The 22647-nt window shown below is 43.8% G+C and overlaps 1 protein-coding gene across 8 annotated transcripts in view; it reads left to right on the top strand.

Moving 5' to 3' along the window:
- The window catches only part of DIP2A (disco interacting protein 2 homolog A), a 111917-nt gene that overhangs the window by 51879 nt on the left and 37391 nt on the right, over positions 1 to 22647 (top strand). For 2 of the 8 annotated variants that reach the window (XM_073646745.1, XM_073646744.1), the window contains exons 2-8: positions 14066 to 14137; positions 16173 to 16292; positions 19146 to 19265; positions 19617 to 19859; positions 20250 to 20378; positions 20465 to 20584; positions 21009 to 21206. In XM_073646745.1, coding sequence (XP_073502846.1) covers positions 14066 to 14137; positions 16173 to 16292; positions 19146 to 19265; positions 19617 to 19859; positions 20250 to 20378; positions 20465 to 20584; positions 21009 to 21206 — 1002 coding nt within the window. Of the gene's footprint in view, positions 1 to 7293; positions 7535 to 14065; positions 14138 to 16172; positions 16293 to 19145; positions 19266 to 19616; positions 19860 to 20249; positions 20379 to 20464; positions 20585 to 21008; positions 21207 to 22647 lie in introns of those variants that run through there. The other 6 variants (XM_073646747.1, XM_073646752.1, XM_073646748.1 and 3 more) reach the window with 5 other exon arrangements.

The raw sequence follows: 22647 nt of genomic DNA, 5'->3' as shown, positions 1-22647 counted from the left end.
GCCTAAAAATGACAATGTGACCATTGATAATGGAGTAGCTCCAGTAGAAGGGGGTAACGTCAAGGTCGGAGGTGACTTGTTGGTCCACGACACCATAGGGAGTGACGCAGACGCCACAACTGACGGTGACACTACAAAAGTAGAAAGAGAGTTCAGTCAGGAGGGGCTAGACGAGGGGAGAGAGTCCCCCTCTCGTCGTCGACGGCGCAAGGGCCACAAAAAGGTTGCTCCTGTAGTCTTTGCTGCAAGTGAAAATAAAGAATATGTAGTACTGTGTGCCTTTGTTTCAAGTGTGGATTCTCCGTTAGAGGCAGAAGAGGAGGTGACGTTGCCAGTAGCAACCTCCGGTACAGTACTGAGTCAGACGGATCTGACAGCCCTGAAAGAGGAGGCGGCCAGTCCTGACCAAGAGCTGGAGCCTATCAGGCAGCAGTATCAGAGTGACGTGCAGCAACTAAGGGAAAACCTGGGGAACGTGTCCTCAGACCAGCGGAGCCTGGAGTCTGAACGGCAGAAAATATACCAGGTTGTGAGGAACTGGCAGCGAGACCTGGAGGGAAGCAACGAGGAAATTAACCAATGGAAGGAAGCGTTCTACGAAATAGAGGAGGATCGCCGCAAAATCAAGGAGGAGGTTTTTCAATTAGAGATTGACAAAGCGGAGTGTGAAGATGAGTTATGCGAGGTGAAAGATCGCTTCTCCCTGGTACAATTAGAGCTGTCTGCTCTCAAAGAGGAGCTGCAGTATGAAGTTTCTGGGCGTGAACAAAACCTAGAACGACTGCGCAAACAGTTCAACCGGGAGCTGTGTGAATCCAAGAAGGAATGTAGTGAACGCAGTGGGGAACTGCAACAAATTAAGAGAGACTATGAGGATTTCCTCAGGGTTAAAGAAAAACTAGAGGATAAGACGGATGCAGAACACATGCACCAAGTGGTTGAGACCACTCTGCAGGACCCCCATGATGAAAATGGTGATCTCCGCAGAAAGACCCTAGGTCTGGAAGCTCAGGTGAAGGAGCTGCAGACGTTCTGTGATAATATCCAGAGGGCAGAGACGTGCCTTAAGGAAAGAATCAGCAAGATGGAAGCTGAGCAGGAAAAGATGGAGGAGTCTATCGGAGAAGCCACAGACCAGGGCCAGGAGTTGGCCACTGGAGATGGGAGATATGAAACGGATACCTCCTCGAATAATACGAGCTCGGGTGATTCGGTGGATGTAGGAGCCGAGATCAAGGAGCTCAAGGAGTCGCTACAAGCCCATTTGAAGCAAGGGGAGCTTGAGAGACTGGCTGTTGAGAGCCGAGTGGGAGCATTGGAGACAAAGAGGTCTGAGAGAACTCTACTGTTAAAGGAGCAGCTGAAGCAGGAAGAGCTTCAGAGATGGGCTGCTGAGAGGCGCGTAGCTGAGCTAGAGGAAGCTCAAAAGTCGCCTGGCAAAGTATCACTCAGTGAACGAGGCCTCCTTGGAGAAGGAAAAGGAAAAAAAAATTGCACTCACTCCCTTATACCATGAGAAGGTGGACCTGAGGAGAGCTAAGAGAGTGTTAACAGAGGATAAATATGAGATGGAAGTGGTCAAGACCAAAATTCTTGAAGTTGTAGCTGTGAGTCAGCTCAGGGGAAGCATACAGGGTGAAGAAGCTGAAAGTCAGTTGTCCCTGAAACCTGAGCTGGTTGATCGTCTGGAAACCACTGGTGAGACAGAAACGTCTCGGTACAAATGCTTCATAGATGTACCCGAGGATTTGAGAGAAGAGTGCACCAGTGAGTCCGTGCATGAAGAGTTTAAGAAGGCCATGGGAGCCTGTAAGGTGTACTCGACCTCAGAAGCTAAACAGCTGGTGGTCCTGTCCACGGCTGAAGTCACAGTGAAGAGGGTGGTGATCCTAAGTGACATGCACTGGCGATGTATTCGCACGAAGCGGTTTCTCCAGTTGAAGACGGAACAAGCCGTTAGACAACTGGAGCTTTATGAGAAAAGCTCACAGTCTGCGGGAAGAGGTCATCCGGGTGCCTCATGTTCTGGTGAGAAAGCTCATTGGGAGGAATGGCCGAGCCATGCAGATGATGGTAAAGAAGTCTGGTGTGGTGAAAGTAAGCAGTCCACGTGATCGTCAGGACTGGATACCAGATGAAGATGGCATGGTGTCATTCTCCGCTGTAGGAACGGAAGAAAGTCTTGCATATGTGCGCATGCTGATGGAGTACCGAGTGATCTACCTGCGGGAGGTGGAACAGTTGAATCTCGCTAGACTGCGAGTGGATAGACCGCATCATCTGAGCAGCAGAAGATGGCAGCCATCTAGAAATTGTGAGACCAGACAGAGAAAGGGCCCCCTAAGTAACAGAACAGCTACAGCTGAAGTTAGGGACCTTTCAAGATGTTCTGAGAGTAGTGGGCGTGGGTTTAGAGGTAGTGAGACCTCCAGTAACTCGGGTTTGAGTGGCCCATACAAACGACCCAATAGAGGACGGGACAGTACGGAGTCAAACCAGACCTTAGATACCAGGGCATGTGAGTCACACTGCTGTATTGACTGCTGGGAGCGGGGGAGGTCTGACAAGGTTACGACTGACCGCTGGGAGCTAGGGAGGTCTGACAAGGTTACGACTGACCGCTGGGAGCTAGGGAGGTCTGACAAGGTTACGACTGACCGCTGGGAGCTAGGGAGGTCTGAGAAAGTTACGACCCAGAAATGTGACTTGACGAAGTCAGTGACAATGACAGATGGTAGGTCCCTAAGGAATGGGCTAATGTCGATGACTAAGGTTCCAGGGGCTGAGCAGCGCAATTGTCAAGTCTTGGTGTGAACTGTGGGTTATAAGGTAATTGTGTATATCATGTGTTCAACCCCACAAGTTTGAACAGAGGGGGGGGGATATGTAATGCAGCGACTTGCGGCATTATGGTAATGGTCCAGGAGTGTTTTGGCTGACCATGTACCTCCCCCTCAGGTGTCTGGTCACATGACTGTGACATCAGGACAGGTCCTGTGTATGTGTACTACAGGATATATAAACCCTGGTAGTCTTGAGACAGGGGGTGTAAGGTGTGAGGCCTGTTCCCGTGTGGGACACCGCTAGAGTGAGAGGCCTAGTGAGGCCTGGTGGAGCCTGAAAGCGAGCTGTGTAAGCGATCCCAGTAGCCTTGGAGGGCCGGAGGCTTGGAAGGCAAGAGCCTGAAAGGCAGAGGCTGGATGTTGGCTGTGTAAGCATACCAGTAGCCTTGGATGGTACGAGGGCTGGAGACCCCCATCTGGGAAGCCGTAAAGCCACAGTGGTGGCAGAATAAACCTGAAGCAGCTAAAACTCGCCAAAGGTAAAAACACTGCGTTATATGGACATTTATGTTGTTGCCTAGCTGAAGGCTGTAACTGGAGCCAAGTGGACGTGTCTGTCGCTGGAAAGGCTCCCGAATGTTATGTGTGTAATGTGCCGGTGAGCCACTAAGATGGACTGTGTGATAAGCAGTTATGAAGTGCAATAAACTGCTGAAGTGTGAAAACTGAAAAACGTGGCTGGTGTGCTTTAATTGACCCGGTGCTGCGAGTATCCCCCAATATGATGACTAGGGCTGCCTTACATGTGTCACAATCAGCCTTTCCACCTTCACCGAAAATTCTTGTTCATTTTCTCTCTCATTAATTTACATTTTATTGCATGAAATAAGTACCATATTTGATAGAAAAGAAAAACAGAACTTACTATTTGGCACAGAAAACTTTGTTTGCAATTACAGAGGTCAGACATTTCCTGTAGTTCTTCACCAAGTTTGCTCAAATTACAGCAGGGATTTTGGCCCACTCCTCCATACAGATCTACTACAGATCTTTCAGGTTTTGGGGCTGTCGCTGGGCAACATTGAGTTTCAGCTCCCTCCAAAGACTTTCTATTCAGTTGAGGTCTGAAGACTGGCTAGGCCACTCCAGGACCTTGAAATGCTTCTTAAGGAGACACTCCTTAGTTGACCTGGCTGTGTGTTTTTGTTCATTGTCATGCTGGAAGACCCAGCCACTAATCTCGCGATATATGACTCCATCCATCCTCCCTTCAATATGGTGCAGTCATCCTGTCCCCTTTGCGGAAAAGCACCCCCAAAATATGATGTTTCCCCCACCATGCTTCACGGTGGGATGGTGTTCTTGGGGTTGTAGTCGTCCATCTTCTTCCTCCAAACACTGCAAGTGGAGTTGATACCAAAAAGTTCTATTTTGGTCGCCTCTGGATCATCCAGATGGTCATTGGCAAACTTCAAACGGGCTTGGACATGTGCTGACGTAAGCAGGGGGACCTTGCGTGCCTTGCAGGATTTCAATCCATGACTGCGTAGTGTGTTACTAACGGTAATATTTGAGACTGTGGTCCCAGCGCTTTTCAGGTCATTGACCAGGTCCTCCAGTGTAGTTCTGGGCTGATTCGTGACCTTTCTCAGAATCATCCTTACCCTAGACTGAAGATTGATAGTCATCTTGTGTTTTTTTTCCTTTTTATAATAAGTGTGCTAACAGTTGTTGCCTTCTCACCAAGCTGCTTGCCTATTGTCCTGTAGCCCATCCGAGCCTTGTCAGGTCTCCAGTTTTGTCCCTGGTGTCCTTAGACAGCTCTTTGGCCTTGGCCATGGTGGAGGGGTTGGAGTGTGATTGAGTGTGTGGACAGTTGTCTTTTATACAGGTAACGAGTACAAACAGGTGCAATTAATACAGGTAATGAGTGCAGAGTAGGAGGGTTTCTTAAAGAAAAACTAACAGGTCTGTGAGAGCCAGAATTCTTACAGGTTGTTAGGTGATCAAATACTTATTTCATGCAATAAAATGCAATTTAATTATTTACAAATCATACAATGTGATTTTCTGGATTTTCTTTATAGATTCCGTCTCTCAAAGTTGAAGTGTACCTACCCCCACTGTTTGTTTCTTTGTGTGTCTGTGTGTGTGTGTGTGTGTGTGTATATATTATAGATGTGTATAAAATTAGACATATATTTTTATTTATTTATTGGGCAGTGGTGTCGACTATATAGACATGCATAGGCAGTCTTCCTTCTGAGAGATGTCAGAAGACCCTCCCAATATATTTTCTCCTTGTAGGCTGTAGACTTGATGTGAACACGGCCTTAGATCGCAATCTAGGAATGTAGCGGGCACTTTCACTCTCATAGAAACTAAGCAGTTGCTATGATAATTATACGAGCTGTTTCTATTGTTACGTGAGCATTGTCAATCCTGTAAACCTGCTGCACAGGTATATCGAAGATAAATGATATAATAAGGAAATGGTAATTAATATTACTTTGAAGGTATAATTCAGTAATACAACTGCTTTGAAATTCTGCCCGACACTGCGCCATTATTGGTAGTTATGGATGGGAAACAATAAAACGGGCAATACAAGCCCACTGACTGTACAATGAAAGTGGCAATAAACATTACATGTCTAATTAAAATGTACAGGAATTCCATCAAAGTTGGATAAATCTGTTAATATCTAAAGGATTATTTGCACTGGCCGTTTATCAGAAGTCGCCTAACGAATGCGCAGAATGCTTGATCGTTAGGTGAAATGATTTATACGCTGGCTTAAAAATGATCGTTCTCAGCAGCACTTCGTCCTGTGGAAACAGGTGATGATGTGCTGCTGATATCATGTTTCATCACAAAATGATCGTATTAACTGATTGGCTTACGACTATCGACTGTCGCTTAAAGGGAACCTGTCGCGACAATAAAATGCTATTAATCTGCAGACATGGGGTTAATCTGCAAGTTAATAGCGTTTTGAACCTGTCCAGCGCCCGCACTGAGAGCCCCACTGCCAGAAGGAAATTAACTTTATTCCCCCGGGTAGCGTTTGGGTTTCAGCCACGGGGCGGTACCAGCACGGTTTCAGGCACCGCTCTTTGTATAGAGAGGGTTCTCTGAGAGAGTCGCTGTCAGACTGCGCAGAACAAAGGGATCAGACACTGATACCCCAACAGCCCAATCCTTCTCTTCTCCAATATCATCTGTCGGGGAAAAGTTGGGAGGCTTCCATACACATTAGATGGCCAGCCGATCTTGCTGATATCTATGGGTCTGCCTGACTTTTATCCGTGGTTATGGTATGGTAAAATGTAGCATTTACAAAGAGATGAACTTTTGGCAGCTGTGGGACTTTACTAAAAGGGTCCTGTGTGAGGTGAGGGTTATTAGGGTGGTGGACAAGGGGATCATTTGGGTTAGGCTAGATTCTCCTAGGAGCCATTACGTTTTAGGCACAACCCTGAGTCAGGCCATACTGTGGTCAGTGATTGGCTTTGTTGACATTTCTTATGTGTTAAAATTGGACTAGGAAGTAGAGGCCGGCAGGGATCAGGTAGGCAAAGGAACATGCGTTACGGTACATCGTTGAGTGTGAGTATTGCTTCATTTTTTTATCCATCTGAGCACTTTGAAAAAAAATATTTATTTGTTGGACGACCCCTTTAATTTGACAAAAAATTAGACTCTCATCCTAATTCCCGTGGGATGGATTTAGGCCTGAGTTATCGTTTAGAATCTGAGAAAACCTATTAGATATTTATTAAAGTAACCAATTGAGCATTCAGAAGAAGATTGATATCCAGCCTTGGATTTGGCCTGCTTTTGTGTATTAATGTGACTGGTTAAGCGGGATCTAGAGATACGCAGAAGACCTGCCCGCCAGTTGATTGGACTTATTGACTTTTAACAGTGGGCTTTTGTTTCACTCTGAACCTTTGGGCACCACAAGGGGGAGGCTGCTTGTCCTGTCCACAGCGCTGGTCCTTTGTACGTCAGGCCGGCTGAATGTCCGTTCAGATGGATGCATTCTGGCCTTTCACACGAATGACAGAGATATTTTGTCTGCCGGCAACGCCTGCCTATTCCCATGAATGGGGGTCGCTGTGGATGAATAGATGGCTGGAGCTCCAGTCATTGTGCTGCAGGGGTTAGGCATGTTTCTAGGAGAAGTCACTGATGTGGCTTTGCAGTCTATGAATCTTCTATAGGCTCCTTGTATAATGATCCTGTTGGCCATTGCCACTCTGCACAATAGAAGTGTACCTTGTAGCGTTCTTAACCCCTTCTCTCCCATGGATTGATTTCTCTACCGGCCATGATGATAGACTATGAGACGTATCTTCTCTCAAACTCCCCGGAGAGGTTCTGCCGTCCGTCCATCCTTTATCTAGGGGAGCAGCTGTTTTCCTTCTGTCTCCATGTTCTTATGGGACAGTTACAGAGTGGAGGATGTAGGGTAATGCAAGTGATGGGTTAATCTGCCTCCATGGGGTGGAGAGATGCTCCCTCACTAGTCTATACAAAGAGGAACAAAGGGATGTGATCAGTGCAATGGGGACAGCATTGAGTGCGTGCAGTTTTGCTGATCATTCTGAATTTGGACCCTTCTCCGATAGTTGAGCCTGTAGCTGTAGGAGCCACGGCGGTTCTGGGGCAATGGTTCCTGGCCACGTTACTGTCTATGGGCACAGAAGCCACTGACAGATGCTCCTGCTAGGTGTGAAGCGCTGAAGGTGAGTGGAGCAGATGGACAATCTGAATTCGATGACTTCCAGTCACACAAGCTGGAGCAGGCCTCCTTATTCCGGGCGTTTATCCTCCTAACTGGTGGATGTAATTGTCACTTAATCTTCTTGACATTGAAACCGGAAAAAAAATGCCATGATTCACATGGTTTAAAGAATAACCCTCTACCAGCTAATATGTTAACTAGTTTGTGCCCCCATTACTGTAATTGACCAAATTGGAGAATAGAAATTAATTAGATGTAATGCTTTAGAATAATGGGATTGGCTTTGTATCATGGGGCTTAATTAGATGGAGGAGGATTGTGTGTATATGCCGAACGCTTACAAGCTTTGTGCTTCTCCATTCTTTGTTGTGTCAGTCTTTGGATGTTTGCGTACTGAAATCCATTGACAAAGGGCTCAACGTGGCCCGTATATCCAGCGTATGAGCCGTCCGATAATATATATACACCCCAAATAGCAAGGCTGGTCTTCTACAAGTACGTCAGATCTGCAAGGTGCGATTTATACAAGCGGGAATCCATGGATTTATTACTGTGAGTGTTGTCTGGTTAATAGTTAATGAAGTGCTAGATAATATTTGGCAGTAATTTATTATGGAAAATAGCTGATTTATACATATTTTGATGTACATTACTTATTATGTTACAACCACTGTTTTAATATCTTTTATGGTGTAATTTAAGTTTGAACTCATAGTTTGTATATTATCGTATTCTGTGGATTAGTTTATTATGGATGCGTATGTATCTGTGCGTAAGTTGTGTGTAAAATGTATATGTGTGTGTATATAGATAGATAGATATAATATGTGTGTGCGTGTATGTATTTATTTTGCGCCTTTTTTTCATGAGTTGAAATGCTTCCAATATGTGACAATGTGGGCGTGGTGTTTTTTCCTAATCCAACACTTTTGTGCAACTTTTTCAACATTTTGCTAAATATTTTAGCACAATTGTACTCCAGTTCACTACAAAATCTGTGTAAGATAAAAGCCCCCAAAATATATTTGATTTTGCTTAAAATTCATCAACACACGTGCGCCAGAATTTGGTACAAAAATTGGAAAATACCACTAGACAATAAAGAAAAGTCTCTTCAAAGAAACCCCAAATGCTGACTAATATTTGTATATTATATATATTGTGCACTGTATTAGCAGAATTTTCCCTCCGCTCAGTATTACCAATGAACCCAGTCTCCTTCTTCCACTGGCTCACTCCCATCAGCTGATTATTCAACCCCTCCGATCAATGTGTGTTGACCGTGAACCAGACTGGGATTGTACAAGGGGGACATACAAAGGGTTCTGCTTACTAGGATCAAATATATTTAGAATAATTAAAAAGCCATAGGGTCCATATGTTACACAGTTTTGACCCAGACTTGGTAGATGCTTTTAAATCTCACTTTTGCCCTAGACTGAAGGCTACAGTTGATTCTGAACGTTGGTAGGCATGAAAGAATTGTCTGTTTTATATTATTATGTGATCTCCATCAATGAATTTTTTTTTATAAGCTATTGAGACAAAATCCCAAATTTATAATTCTTTACATTTTCTTAGAGTTCATCTGTGAATTTTACTGGGATAAGCATTTACTGAGGTTTTCCCATTTTGCCATTAAGAAGACTACCAATGGCTTTTATGAGATGTCTGAAGGTGGTCATACAAATTAGATAGTCTTCAATCGTTTAGGTGACTGCTACCTTTTCCAACATACACAGAAATGCTGGGATCAGCTGAGCGGTCGGATGTTTTCTTGGAGAGAGCCGGATGTTTTCTTGGAGAGAGCCGCTGCCAGACTCTCTGGCGGATGCTTATCTCCATGACAAAGAAAAGGATCGAAGAATGTTCTCCATTACCATTGCATACATTGTGCGGCATCAGCTCAAAGAACTACATGATATATGTCCAGGTACTATTGTTGCTTCAACACCCAGATAGACATAGACGCTTGGCTCAGGTTGGCATGCATGTGTTCTTTATAACCAATGACTTATCGCCATGAGAAACAAAATGAGCGAGCATGTTCAAATTCAACATGTGCTGTCAGGAGATAGTCGAGACATTGCATCACCCCATTGATGTTCTGCCTTTTCCTCTGAAACGAGTGGATTTGGTGACATTCTTCCAGTTGGAACCCAGAACTAGATTATATAGACGGAGTACGGGTTGATGGAACACTCTAAAGGCGAAGGTATGGAGACTCCTGACCAGAGAAGGATCCGGCATGGTGGATTTTCAATGGCTGATATTTATGTTCTCCCTTGAGATAAGCCCCATAGAAAACACAGAAGCGCTCGGCTGTGCGTTTCTTTGTATGGGGGAGTCAAGAACGATAACTTTTGGCCTAATGATCGTACAGCTGACAGTTCTCTAATGTACATGTTGGCCCTACCCCTCGAAGAGGACCTTCTCCAGTTGGAGATGCTCCATTGATTCTGGAACCATTTTTCTTTTCCTTTGCTCCTCCGTTCCAAAGTTATGCCCCTAGTATTAAAAATGCTAATTTTTCCGTCAACCAACTGGGCGTGTACCACAGAATATTTCTGTGTGTGGACCTGTTTTGATTGGCCAGAGTCAGAGAAAAAAAGTAAAATGCCCACAGCGAAATATGCCCAGTTGATTGAAGTGAAAAATTGCATCTTTATCACCGGGGGGCATAGCGTTGGAATGTAGGGGCATCAAAGAAAAATAAAAAGTTCCTGGATCAGTGGAGCTGCACCAGTTGGAGGAAAAATCCAGTGACAGGTCCTCTGTAAGCAGGCAGTTGGCCTGTTGTCTCGTATAATGATGTTTGCTTGCCTGACGGTTCTGGTCCTTTGGCATCGTGCTGTGATATAGAACTTGTGGAAGCGACCCTACCAGTGATCCACAATCTATATGGTTTGTTCTAGGCAGCCGTCTGCTCCACCCGGATCCATATGTGCAGCGATTAGCCGTTATCCAATTATTAACGTAAACTACTTTTGTTAAGAAAATAATCATGTGCCGATCAGTGGGATCTGTGCCGCTGGGTGCGCCAGGCTGGAGGATAAAACCTATGGCTTAATCCTTTTTGTTTGAACATTTAATTTTGGCACATTGCAGATTGGTTGACGGGCTGATTTGCTGACCGGTTTATGTGTTTTACACCGCGTTGGCCGGATTCTTGCAGGAAAGTTGTGATCGTACTTCATTTTCACAGGACTTTGTTTAGGGACAGCTGCTTATCTTCTGTTTGAAGCCCAGTGGTGGAATCCTATTATAGGGCTTAGTATGGGTTTTATGTTGCCTGTTCGCCCCTATGCAGGGTCTCGGGAGATAAGCCGTCTTGTAATAAAGAGATTTTCAGTGCATTAAATTTACCTCCCGCGGGGACGGTCTGTGGCTTCTCTTGTATTTACGGTCGCTGTCTCGCTGATATGAGCTCATAGCGCAGCATATTGGGGGATTTTCTTCCCTAGCCTACGATAATCAAGGCTCCGATCTGTCACAACAGCGTCTGCTCATCTCGCGCTCATGTACTATTGATTTTTGTTTGTTCTGTTCTCTGAGAACTGATTGGTTGATTTTATTCAATACACTGATATTTAATGCTTTATTTTTTTTTTACATAGTCCTAGTACACAATCTAAAATAATATTCTTTATATATAGAAGTGTGTGGGTTTTTTCAGAGATTTTATTACCTAATACATTGTATATAACATTTACAGTTGTATTTTCTCAATATCAATAATGGTTAAAATTGCTAACTGCTTAAAAAATACTTAATTTTGAAACTTATTAAAAATCCTCTCTGTTCTCAAGAGTGAATGGATTTTTCATTTTATAGTTTACGGCTCATTGCCTAGGTAACTGGCCTCCTCTGCGGTCTATCAGAGGAGGCCGGTTTCCTAGGCAAGGAAGGCAGCGCTTACAAAGCTTTTTGCTAAAGTGTTTGCCTGCTTTATGTTTGAGGCTGGACTCATCACTGGATCCTGCCACCTTCAGTATCGCAGCGGTTCTCTTAATGCTTGCAGAGGTAATGCTGCCACTGCAAGCAGTATCGGAGGGCGCATGCGTCAGGCCATCCTCACTTTTATGCCACTGATCTGAACTGTCAATCATTAGGAGTAGGTGAATACTGCACCCTGGCAAGCAGGAAGCTGGGAAGCAAGTTTCGCTACTGAAGATTGAATATGAGACAACCTTTAAAAGGAGTTTCCAAGCTTGGGACAGAACTTTGCAGTTACTGTATGTGACTACAGTGTGACAGTTTCCCAGCACGGTATCGGATTTGCATACTTGCGGTCACGTGCCAACTAGTATAATCCGGCTTCTTCCAATTTTCCTATATTGATAGGAGCCCACCGCATATAGTCAGCATGTGACCAAAAATATTCAAGTCAGATACGTGACCGGTCATAGCAGCAGTGCTGGTAATTGCCTTTATGATTCTCCAGGTCATTACAAGTTTGCCGACACCAAACATGTATAGGCTTTTTTTAATTTAACTGCCACTTTCCAAGACCTATAGTGTCTCCATTTTTCGGGATCTGGGGCTGGGTGAGGGGTTACTTTTTGCTCGCCGAGCTGATGTCTTTATTGATACCATTTTGGGGCACATATAATATTTTGATCGCCTGTTGGTGCATTTTATGGCAATGTTGCGGCGACCAAAAAAACTTAATTCTGGCGTTTCAATTTTTTTCTCGTTACGCCGTTTATCGATCCGGTCACTTTAGTTTATATTTTGATAGATCGGGTTATTCTGAACACAGCGATACCAAGTGTATGTTGTTTTATTATTTTATTTTGAATGGGGCAAAAAAGGGGTGTTTTTGAAGGTTTGTTAATATTTTTTTTAATTTTTGTTAGATTTTTTAAAACATTTTTTCCACTTTTTTACTTGCTTCAATAGTCTACTTAGGAGACTTGAAGCTATGATCATCCGCTCGCTTGTGCTACACATAGCCAGGCTTCGGCCCTGTTTTGTGTAGCAAAAATTATCTCCTGTGGACGCCGGCCACAGCTCGTGCTAGTGGGCAGGGTTTGTGATGCGCTTCTGGCGCGCTCGTGTTAAATGGCGCTGTCAGTGATGGACAATGGCATTTAACGTGTTAACAGCCGCAGATGGATCGTGATTTCACCCTTGGCTGTTAGGGGCACGATAGCGATCAAATCAGCTGTCATGTGACGGGAAAGATACGGGCTCAGCGCCGGAGCCCGCATCAAAGGGAGGAACACCACCTATGGCATACCTATACGTCATGGGTTATGAAGGGATTAAAGGGGAATCTGTCACCAGGTTTTTGCTACCCTATCTGAGAGCAGTATAATGTAGGGGCAGAGACCCTGATTCCAGTGATGTGTCACTTACTTTACTGGGTGCTGTAGTTTTGATTAAAAAACTGTTTTATTTGCTGAGCTCTGTATAACCCCACCCACGCTACTGATTGGCAGCTTTCTGCCTATGCACAGTGTATACGGAAAGCTACCAATCAGAGATGGGGACGGGGTTGGACTACCTGACGGCAGGTTTACTAGTCCTCTCTAGTGATAATCTCAGGCTGATCAAATAATGATTTTATAAAAACTCCACTAAGAAGCCCAGTAAGTGATACATCGCTGGAATCAGGGTCTCTGCCCCTTTATCGTGCTGCTCTCTGGTTAAGTAGCAAACACCTGGTGCAAAATCCCCTTTAATTATCTTTCACAGAGAAGAAACGTATACCCAAAAAATGTTAGATAATTGTATTCATGAAGTGCCTCTATAACGAAGTCAGTATTTTAGCCCAGTTCTGAATTAATTGTAAAGGAAGTCTCCAGGAAATACCGTATATAAAAACCCTGCAGATTTACACATTTCCTTTAACAAAAAAAAATATATACATATAAAATGTATATTTTTTTTAAGGAAATGTGTAATGCTTTCCAATTTATGTGATTACCGTAATTTCAGGAATAGAGCGGCAAAAGATTAAATGCTTGCAGTTTTTTTTTTTGTTTTTTTTACAATTGTAATTTTTTATTGAAGAATTTTCACAGTTGACAAGAAAAAAACTTGAAAAAAAGGAATATAAATGAACAGGTTGCAGTGAAAAAAAGAATGAACCAGTTTTGTGGTAGAGATGTGACAGAATCAAGTGCTATTCAAATATCTTATATAAAAGCGTAAAAAGAAGGGGGTATACACGAGACAAAGCAACGACAGAGGGGGAAGGGATAAGTAAAGGTGCTAACGTTTGAAGAGGGACAGGAAATAAATGATTTGGTGAACAAGGTTATCAAATACTCAAAAGTCCCCAATTGTGTCCCAAAGGGCGGTTTGGTTTAATATAGTAGGGTAAGGATGGCTACAAAAAATCCCATGTGTTTTATCTCCTACCGCTCCTTTTCTACAACTGATCCAACTGATCACATACATTGAGAAGCATTAAATATGGCCTTAAAAATATGTGAAGGTTACAAGTGTTTGTTGCAGGGAGAATAGCGCTTGTCGTGATGTGATATGTGCTTCCTAACATCGCCCCTTCTCTTGTGTCTTCCAGGAGACATCACCCAGAAAGGTTATGAGAAGAAGAGGGCTAAGCTTCTGGCTCGCTACATTCCTCTCATCCAAGGTAATTTCCTAATCTGAGAATATAAGAGATGTCCTCAATTAGCGCTGGTGGTCTCTGACATCTGGCTATATAAATGTCCTTGGTAGGTCAGTTAAGTATAGTACAAATAGAAAAACAATGGTATTTTGCCTTATAGGTGATACAGATCCATATATGTAATATACTAAACGATGAAAAACGCCGCATGTGTTACACTGCCGCTAAACATGCGGAGAATGCCCAATGCATGAGGCTACGCGAGCATTTGACTCGAGCACGCCGGCTCCTCTATCTGAACCCGAGCACGCTCGGATAACTCCACATATCAGAGCGTGCTCGCTCATCCCTAATAACTATTTATATGCACGTGTAGCTCTTGCTAACACAAGTCCTGACATATCTTTATATCTTTAGTCCTTTCCTCCGTTTCCCGACAAATCATCGGTTGAATCTATATGCAAATGTGGCTGAAGTGCTTTTGATGTGCGAAAGCACTTCTCAAGCCTCTGCCTCTATTCTCTGCCCAGCACTGCTTGACTGATGGCTCCTTTGCTTGAATTTACACAGCACAGGAGCTGACAAGTATCCTCATAAGCAACATAGCAGATCATATGCTCAAAAATAAAAAAAAAATGGCCTTTTTGGGAAGGGGGTAATTGTATCAGTCATCTTATACGGACAAAAGGGACCCTATGGCCGCCCCATAGTCTCCATGGCCGCCCCATAGTCTCCATGGCCGCCCTCATAGTCTCCATGGCCGCCCTCATAGTCTCCATGGCCGCCCTCATAGTCTCCATGGCCGCCCTCATAGTCTCCATGGCCCCCCCTCCATAGTCTCCATGGCCCCCCCTCCATAGTCTCCATGGCCCCCCCTCCATAGTCTCCATGGCCCCCCCCTCCATAGTCTCCATGGCCCCCCCTCCATAGTCTCCATGGCCCCCCCTCCATAGTCTCCATGGCCCCCCCTCCATGGCCCCCCCTCCATAGCCTCCATGGCCGCCCTCATAGTCTCCATGGCCGCCCTCATAGTCTCCATGGCCGCCCCTCCATAGTCTCCATGGCCCCCTCCCCATAGTCTCCATGGCCCCCTCCCCATAGTCTCCATGGCCCCCTCCCCATAGTCTCCATGGCCCTCATAGTCTCCATGGCCCCCTCCCCATAGTCTCCATGGCCCCCCCTCCCCATAGTCTCCATGGCCCCCTCTCCATAGTCTCCATGGCCCCCCCTCCCCATAGTCTCCATGGCCCCCCCTCCCCATAGTCTCCATGGCCCCCCATAGTCTCCATGGCCCCCCCTCCATAGTCTCCATGGCCCCCCATAGTCTCCATGGCCCCCCCTCCATAGTCTCCATGGCCCCTCATAGTCTCCATGGCCCAGGTGAGACTACTGCTGTTGTACAAACGATAATTAGGCCCCCGATCAAAGACTATTAAAAGATATCAGAATTGTATCTAATGGAAAAACCGATAGAGCATCCATGATTAATTTCACTGATCTCTGCTCATGTTTATTTGATCAGGGTCTGCTTCTTACAATGCCTTCCTGGCGGTGACATCAGCCTTGGCCGGTGTTATCAGCAGCGAGCACAGCGTCCTCCCTCCTGATCGCTGCGCGGATAGATTACACCCAGTCTGGGACCTGTCTACACTTTCCTGCTCCGTTTTGTTTTCCAGGCTGTTCTGGTTGTTTAGTTGCTGACAGAATGGTTTCTCTTAATCTCTATGAGTAGATTAGAGCCAAAATTGTTGCAGACCCGTCTCTGCAGTTCTATGATCCCCGCCAGATGAAATATGTCTTGTTTTTCTGTGTTTGGAACAAATCAATAGTTAGGGGTCAGCAGGGAAATCCAGATGATACGGCCGAATCCAAAACATAAGCAGCTAAACACTAAATATGGGGGACACCTCTGCAAGAACTCAGTGTTTGGTAGCTAAAATCCAGGTAAATTTTCAGCACTACAATGTACATTTTTGGGAGATGAGGCCATGTTCTGACCATAGTCTGATACTAATTGTTAGCGGTTAATACATTTCCTTTTTTTTTCTACTCCTGCTAGGTGTAGACCCTTCACTACAAACAGACAGCAAACTCCTGGGCACAACACAAGTCACAACCACCACAAACAAGCAGCAGAGGTCCCGTTCTACCAGCTCACGGGATGAGCGATTTCGATCTGGTTAGTGCTTCTGCACGATCCATGTGTCCCTGTGCATGCTGATAAGCGTGTGTGCCAGTTTTGGACGGAATTTTTCCCCTCTAAGAAACAAACATAAGGGTATACCTAGGTTCTGTCAACTATTCTACGCTTGTGCCTCTTCATTAAAAGACATCTGGGCCCCCAAGCCTTTTCTGCGGCCAATGTGAATTGTTCCTGCCAGAGACTGAGACGTAGAAATGTAGATGTTTAGTCAATCATTTGACAAATACGTTATTAACAGCAGCACTGTGTGTTCACTGAGGGTAAAATAATACAATTTCAGCTCAAATATACATATATTACATATATATATATAAAAAAACAAATTTATGAAGCAGGGCTTGTCAGACTTTTTTTTTACTGGAATCTCTCTACCCAGAACATGGTGTCATGCAAAAGAAAATAATAAAAAAAAATATATATATACCTCAAATTAGAAATGTAGTTCTTCTGATTAGCTATGTAGCTTTCCCCATGTGCAGGGCATTGCGGTAGCTTAGATATCCATTGTTATGACCACTCATATATTGAGTTATTTAGCTGTTAGTGGCCGTACCTAAGCTACTGCAATGCTCTGCACATAGGGTAAGCAACATAGCAAATCAGAAGAACTATACTACATTTCTAATTAGAGGTATCTGCTAAAATTATTATTATACCTACTACATATAGGCTCTTGGAGATGAGAATACCCCTTTAATCTACTTTTTATTTGTCCCTTGAACTCTATAATAAGCACAAAAGGCCTGAGTTACTTTTCTTAACTAGAAATTGCTGCATCCATAGAGAAGCCTTTGCAGCTTATGATCACCTTTGTCACACCTGCCTTCTGCACTTCACCAACAGCAAGGGGGGACCCTTACAGATTAAAGGGGTTCTCTATGAATAAAAAAAGATAAAAATCAAAGGAAATCTCATTATGAATACATTCATAAATACCTAATAAGCCAATCACCGTTGTTTTGTCTAGGGAGGCAATTATTTTAGAATTAAAATGGTTGTGGTCTTGTTACAGAAACCTGCCCTAGAATGTTAAGAAGATAAGTAGCTGTGAGCATGTGCAGTAGGAAGCTCCGCTGCTGTGACCAGGAGAACCTGTACCACGTACTCTTTAGCTATCTCAAAGTCAAAGCAGTTGCTAAATTTTCAGAAAAACAGTGTCGACAGCAGTGAGCAGATTCTTCCTACCTCAGCAACAGTGGTATCTCCAGTATTAGATCAGATAGACATGGTGGATAGCAGTGTGAGCAGCCTCGTCTTACCTCAGCACCCCTGGTATATCCAATATTAGATCAGATAGACATAGTGTGGATAGCAGTGTGAGCAGCCTCTTCTTACCTCATCACCCCTGGTATCTCCAGTATTAGATCAGATAGACAGGGTGGACAGCAGTGTGAGCAGCCTCTTCTTACTCCATAACCCCTGGTATCTCCAGTATTGTGTAACAAGACGTGGGACAGTTTTAATGTACTCTAGTGACTACGTTCCTAGACAAAACAAGTGTGGTTTGCTAATTAAAGGTGCTGAGCAATTTATATCTTGACATTTGTGAAATGACGTTTTCTTTAGTTACATACAGTATAGTACTGTATTCTCAGAGAACCCCTTTAAGAAGCACTGATCTAGAACATCTGCACTACTATAGTTAGTTTATAGCGGGAAATAGTTATCATGACAACAGAAACCTTACTTTTCATATATTCCTGCATGTCACTGGGAAGCTATTATTGTCTCAAATATCTTAAAGGGAGTCAGTTGCCCCCAAAATGCAAATTCAGCTACGCTAACATTTATATCAGAGACTTAGCCCCTATGAAAATTCTATAAGTAATAAATATTTTAGTGTTGTAGTTGCTGATAAACTCACTTTTAAGCTGTGTGCACATGTTGCGTTTTTGTTGTATTTTTTGTATTTGTATTTTTCCTGATTCCCGTAAAGTGAAAGAGATTCCTGAAGTCTCATACACACGTTGCTTATTATTTCCTTGCAGATTTAAATCTGCAAGGTGTCAATTCTTTGTGTTTTTGCTGCAGATTTCACCCAAACTAATAAGAGGGGAAAAATCTGCACTAAAACCACATGTAAAAAATGTGTCAAAAACACTTCAGTTTTTAGCACTGCATTTTTCCTGCCAAGAGATGCAGAAATGGTGCAAAAATGTTTACACCAAATGCTTAACGTGTGCACAGACCCCTAGGTTGTTTGTGCGGAGTTGACACAAAACCTGAAGGGTTTCCCGATGCCAGCAAAGTGAATGCGAATCCTGAAGTCTCATTCACACGTCGCTTATTTTTGACTCGCAGATTTAAATCCAAACTAATGAGTGTGGAAAAATCTTCAATAAAAACACAGCAAAAAAAAAGTGCGCTGCGTGAGAGAAGCAGAAATGGTGCACCAAATAGTTAACGTGCACATACCCTTAATCCACTTGCAAATGAGGTACAGGAAACCAGATGTGGTATGGATGTGGTTTTATTTGTCAACGCGTTTCGAGGTGATCATACCTCTTCATCAGGACAAATGACAATGATCGCAAATGATATGGAACTTGAGGACCTAGTGAGCCAGAGGTGCACATAAATGCCCTCGTTTGTATAGGTATTCAAAGTTCATCTACAACTCTAAAATATTCGTTATGATTTTTATGGGGGTTAAGTCCCCTATATAAATGTCTAAGTAGCATTTTCCTTTTTTCTAGGCGTTCTGCGTGCTCTATAAGCGCACACCTATTTTCTACATATCAGTTAGTATTTCCTATAACCTTCTGCGCGCTCTTTTTGGGCTACTAGTCACGTCTCCACCCATAGACCAGGATTTTCTGTGTTGTGCAGATGTTCACACAGAAGCCGTGCAAGCAGCTTTGGCTAAATACAAGGAGAGAAAAATGCCGATGCCTTCTAAACGACGCTCTGCCCTGGTCCAGCCCTCACTAGAGACCTACACGCCGCCAGGTAAATATATATTGATTCTTTCTAGCTGACGTACAGCCCCTCATTGACTGGATAAGGAGTAGTGATGAGCGAGCATGCTATCCAGTCAGGTTCAGATACAGTAGCGTGCATGCCCGAATTCTGAGCATGCTCGGATAACTGGATATCCGCACATGCTCGCTCATCACTAATAAGGATCCATAGAGCCACGTCTGCACAATGACTGGTTCTGTCGCGGTGTGCGCTGCCTCATTCATACTATGCATTTGCTTTTTCATTCTCAACGAGTTTCTTTTTCAGTTCCTTCTTAATGTATTAGACATTGTACAAAAAAAGTTTTGCTATTTAGGTATCCACGGTTATTTTACACAGACACCTCGTCAGCTTCGGAGGATGAGGGCTCATTGCTCCGTCAGGGAGGCATCACATCCACTCCGCTTCAAGGTCATTCGAGTGTAGAGCCCTGGATTAGCAGAGTAACCCAGGGCTCCTCCACCTCATCATCAGCATCCTCCACCTCATCCCACCCAGGAGCCAAGCCTGCGGCCTCCAACAGCTGCCCCGTCATCGCAGCTGCCACCATGCTGGCAGACCTCATGGCACATGCCCAGATAGGTCAGTATCAGGGCATGTGCTGCCAAGTCTTATGGAAAGATGATAGCACTGTAATATTGGCCAGCGAGAAAACGCCACACTGGCCAAGTAGTTGGGACATGTCATGACACATTGTAACGATATCACCATAAAGGTTTGTGGATAATCCTATTTGGAGGTAATGCTCATATGGCTGTAACCCTTTAACTATATCAATTAATTAGAAATTTTAACTCAAAATAGTTTTCTTTTTTTTTTTTTGTTTTTCTTTTTTTTTTTTGTTGTGTTTTTTTATTTACTAATCTTTGTGTCATGACACTGACCAAGACGGGTATGTGATCATTGGGTGCCTTCATAAGGTTTCAGACAGTGATCAGAACCATATGTCATGTTCTTCATCCTGATAACCAGAGAGTGTTTCTGCACCACCTGACGTGACCACTGGACTCCTAGGAAACTCTCATCATGAGCGTCCACAGGTGGCATCTGTGCGTGGAGTGCCACGGGGGTTCAACAGCAGCATATTAGAAACGGCAGATGGTGCGTTAGTATTATTAGATGCTTTGAGTAGACCTACTAAGACCAGATACGCACTGTAGCCTCATACTTCCGTTCCTTCCCAATAGGTGTGCCTGTAAACAGCAGAGTCTCTTCCAAAATTCAGCAGCTTCTCAATACCCTAAAAAGGCCAAAGCGTCCTCCTCTAAGAGAATTCTTTGTGGATGATTTTGAGGAGCTCCTGGAGGGTAAGAATTCACAGATAATTTGAAGGACGTCTACTGGCACAAAACAACTGTTCAAACTAAGCTCAGGTGCTCGATGCACCCTTAGTGTGGCCAAACAGTTCAGTGCATCTTTTGGCCCCTGAAGGCCCTCCTCCCTCTCTTTACCCACACCTTCCGACCAGTTAAGCAGATTCAATCCATCTATCCCAAATTTGTGGGAATTTTCCAGGCAACTCCCCGCTTTTTAAAAATAATAATAAGGGAGATGTGGAAAAGGAGTAGGTGAAAAGATGCACTGAACTATTTGTCACATCAAGGGTGCACCGAGCACATGTGCTTGCCTTTAACAATCATTTTGTGCTGACAGACTTCTTTTTATGAAAAACAAACTATTTTATTTCTAAACTCCTCCTATATCAAGTCTCCCCTGCTTTATATTATGTAGTTCAACAGCCAGACCCCAACCAGCCAAAGCCAGAAGGCACGGAAATGGCACTTCTCAAAGGAGAACCCCTTGGAGTTGTGTCTAACTGGCCTCCCTCATTGCTGACAGCTCTTCACCGCTGGGGGACTACGCAACCAAAAGCCCCATGTCTTACCTCTTTGGACACTACTGGCAAAGCAATGTACACACTAACCTATGGTAAGTGAAAAAAATAGCCATATTTATAAAAGTTTAAATGGGTTTTCCCTACTGTTAAAAGCTATATAATGTTGGATCCCTGAGGTCACCTATGACAAAATGAGGGTCCTGTGTATTCCATTTGAATTAGAGAGGCGGTCAAGCAATGGACACCTCTGCTCTGGTTAGTCTGTTGGACCAGGGACGGGCACTGACAGCTTGGGGTCCCTGTGCAAGAAAGACGTCTAGGCCCCCTTCCTTTTATGGCGACAGCTACAGATATATATATATCTTAAGTGGTCTCTTTTATTATATATATTACCGTCCCTTATTACACAGTGCCCGCTTTTGTTATGTACAGCACCGTCCCTTACATATTGGATCATTTATAGCCCCCTGTCTTCGATACATACCGTTCTTTCTTGTTAGTTATAAACTGAAAAGACAGCTGATGGAGGAGCTGATGGACTGGTCTTCTGGTCACCGTCTGCTCCATCAGCAGTCATTATATATCTAACAAGAGACGACTATGTAACAAAGGGAGGGCACAGTGATTAACAATAACGAGAATACTCTATATAAGGGACGGTAGTGTACATAACAGCAGTGGAAGCTATATAATAAGGGACTGCACCATATATAACTAGAGAGGATGGTACGTAATAAGGGATGGTGTCATACATAATAACAGAGGAAACTATGACTAAGGACGGTGCTATACATAATAAATGAGTTCACTACATACTAAGGGACTGTGCTATACATAATAAGGCTACATTCCTGTATCCATGTTGTGTCAGTGTGCTGCCCGCTGTTACAGACACATTGAGCATGTCCTATTCTAATCCTCAAAATCGGATAAGAACAGGACATTCTCTGACTCTCACAGATCTCATTGTCAGATCCGTGATTTTCACGTATGTGTGAATGGATCTATAAAGCTCTACGAGTCCGTGTGCCATCCGAATAAAAAAATAAAAAAAAGTCAGCATACAGACATATCACACAAATGTGAGAATACAACCTAATGGATTTTACAAATAATATTATCTCTCCACATCATACAATACAGAATAATATTTACATCCAGGTACTTACCGCTGACGTCTCATCTGATTAGAGTAGTTTTCTGTTGTTTGTTCTCCATCTGGTCAGATCTTCATGTCCGCATCTCCCAGCCACGACTCGTCTTGTCAAGATGATCACCGCAGCCCTAAAAATAGCAAGGTCACATATATTGTATAGATACTGTACATGTGTCTCCTCTGCACTGCGCCCTTACTATAGATTTGTACCCCACCATTAATATGCTATTAGCCACTCACCAATCAAAATATAAAATAAGCAGCACTGTGCTTAACTATAATCTCTGCCATCCAATAAATATAAATTATTCAGTCTCTCCCCAATTAACTTTAAGGCTCTGTGCACACACTGTGCTTCTGTTATGGAAATATGCAAG

The sequence above is a fragment of the Phyllobates terribilis genome, unplaced genomic scaffold (assembly GCF_046119375.1).
Source record: "Phyllobates terribilis strain yellow unplaced genomic scaffold, ASM4611937v1 Scaffold_9__5_contigs__length_417890890, whole genome shotgun sequence".
Classification (NCBI taxonomy): Eukaryota; Metazoa; Chordata; class Amphibia; order Anura; family Dendrobatidae; genus Phyllobates; species Phyllobates terribilis.
The sequence above is the reverse complement of the archived record's forward strand: the minus strand, read 5'-3'. Positions and strand labels throughout refer to the sequence as shown.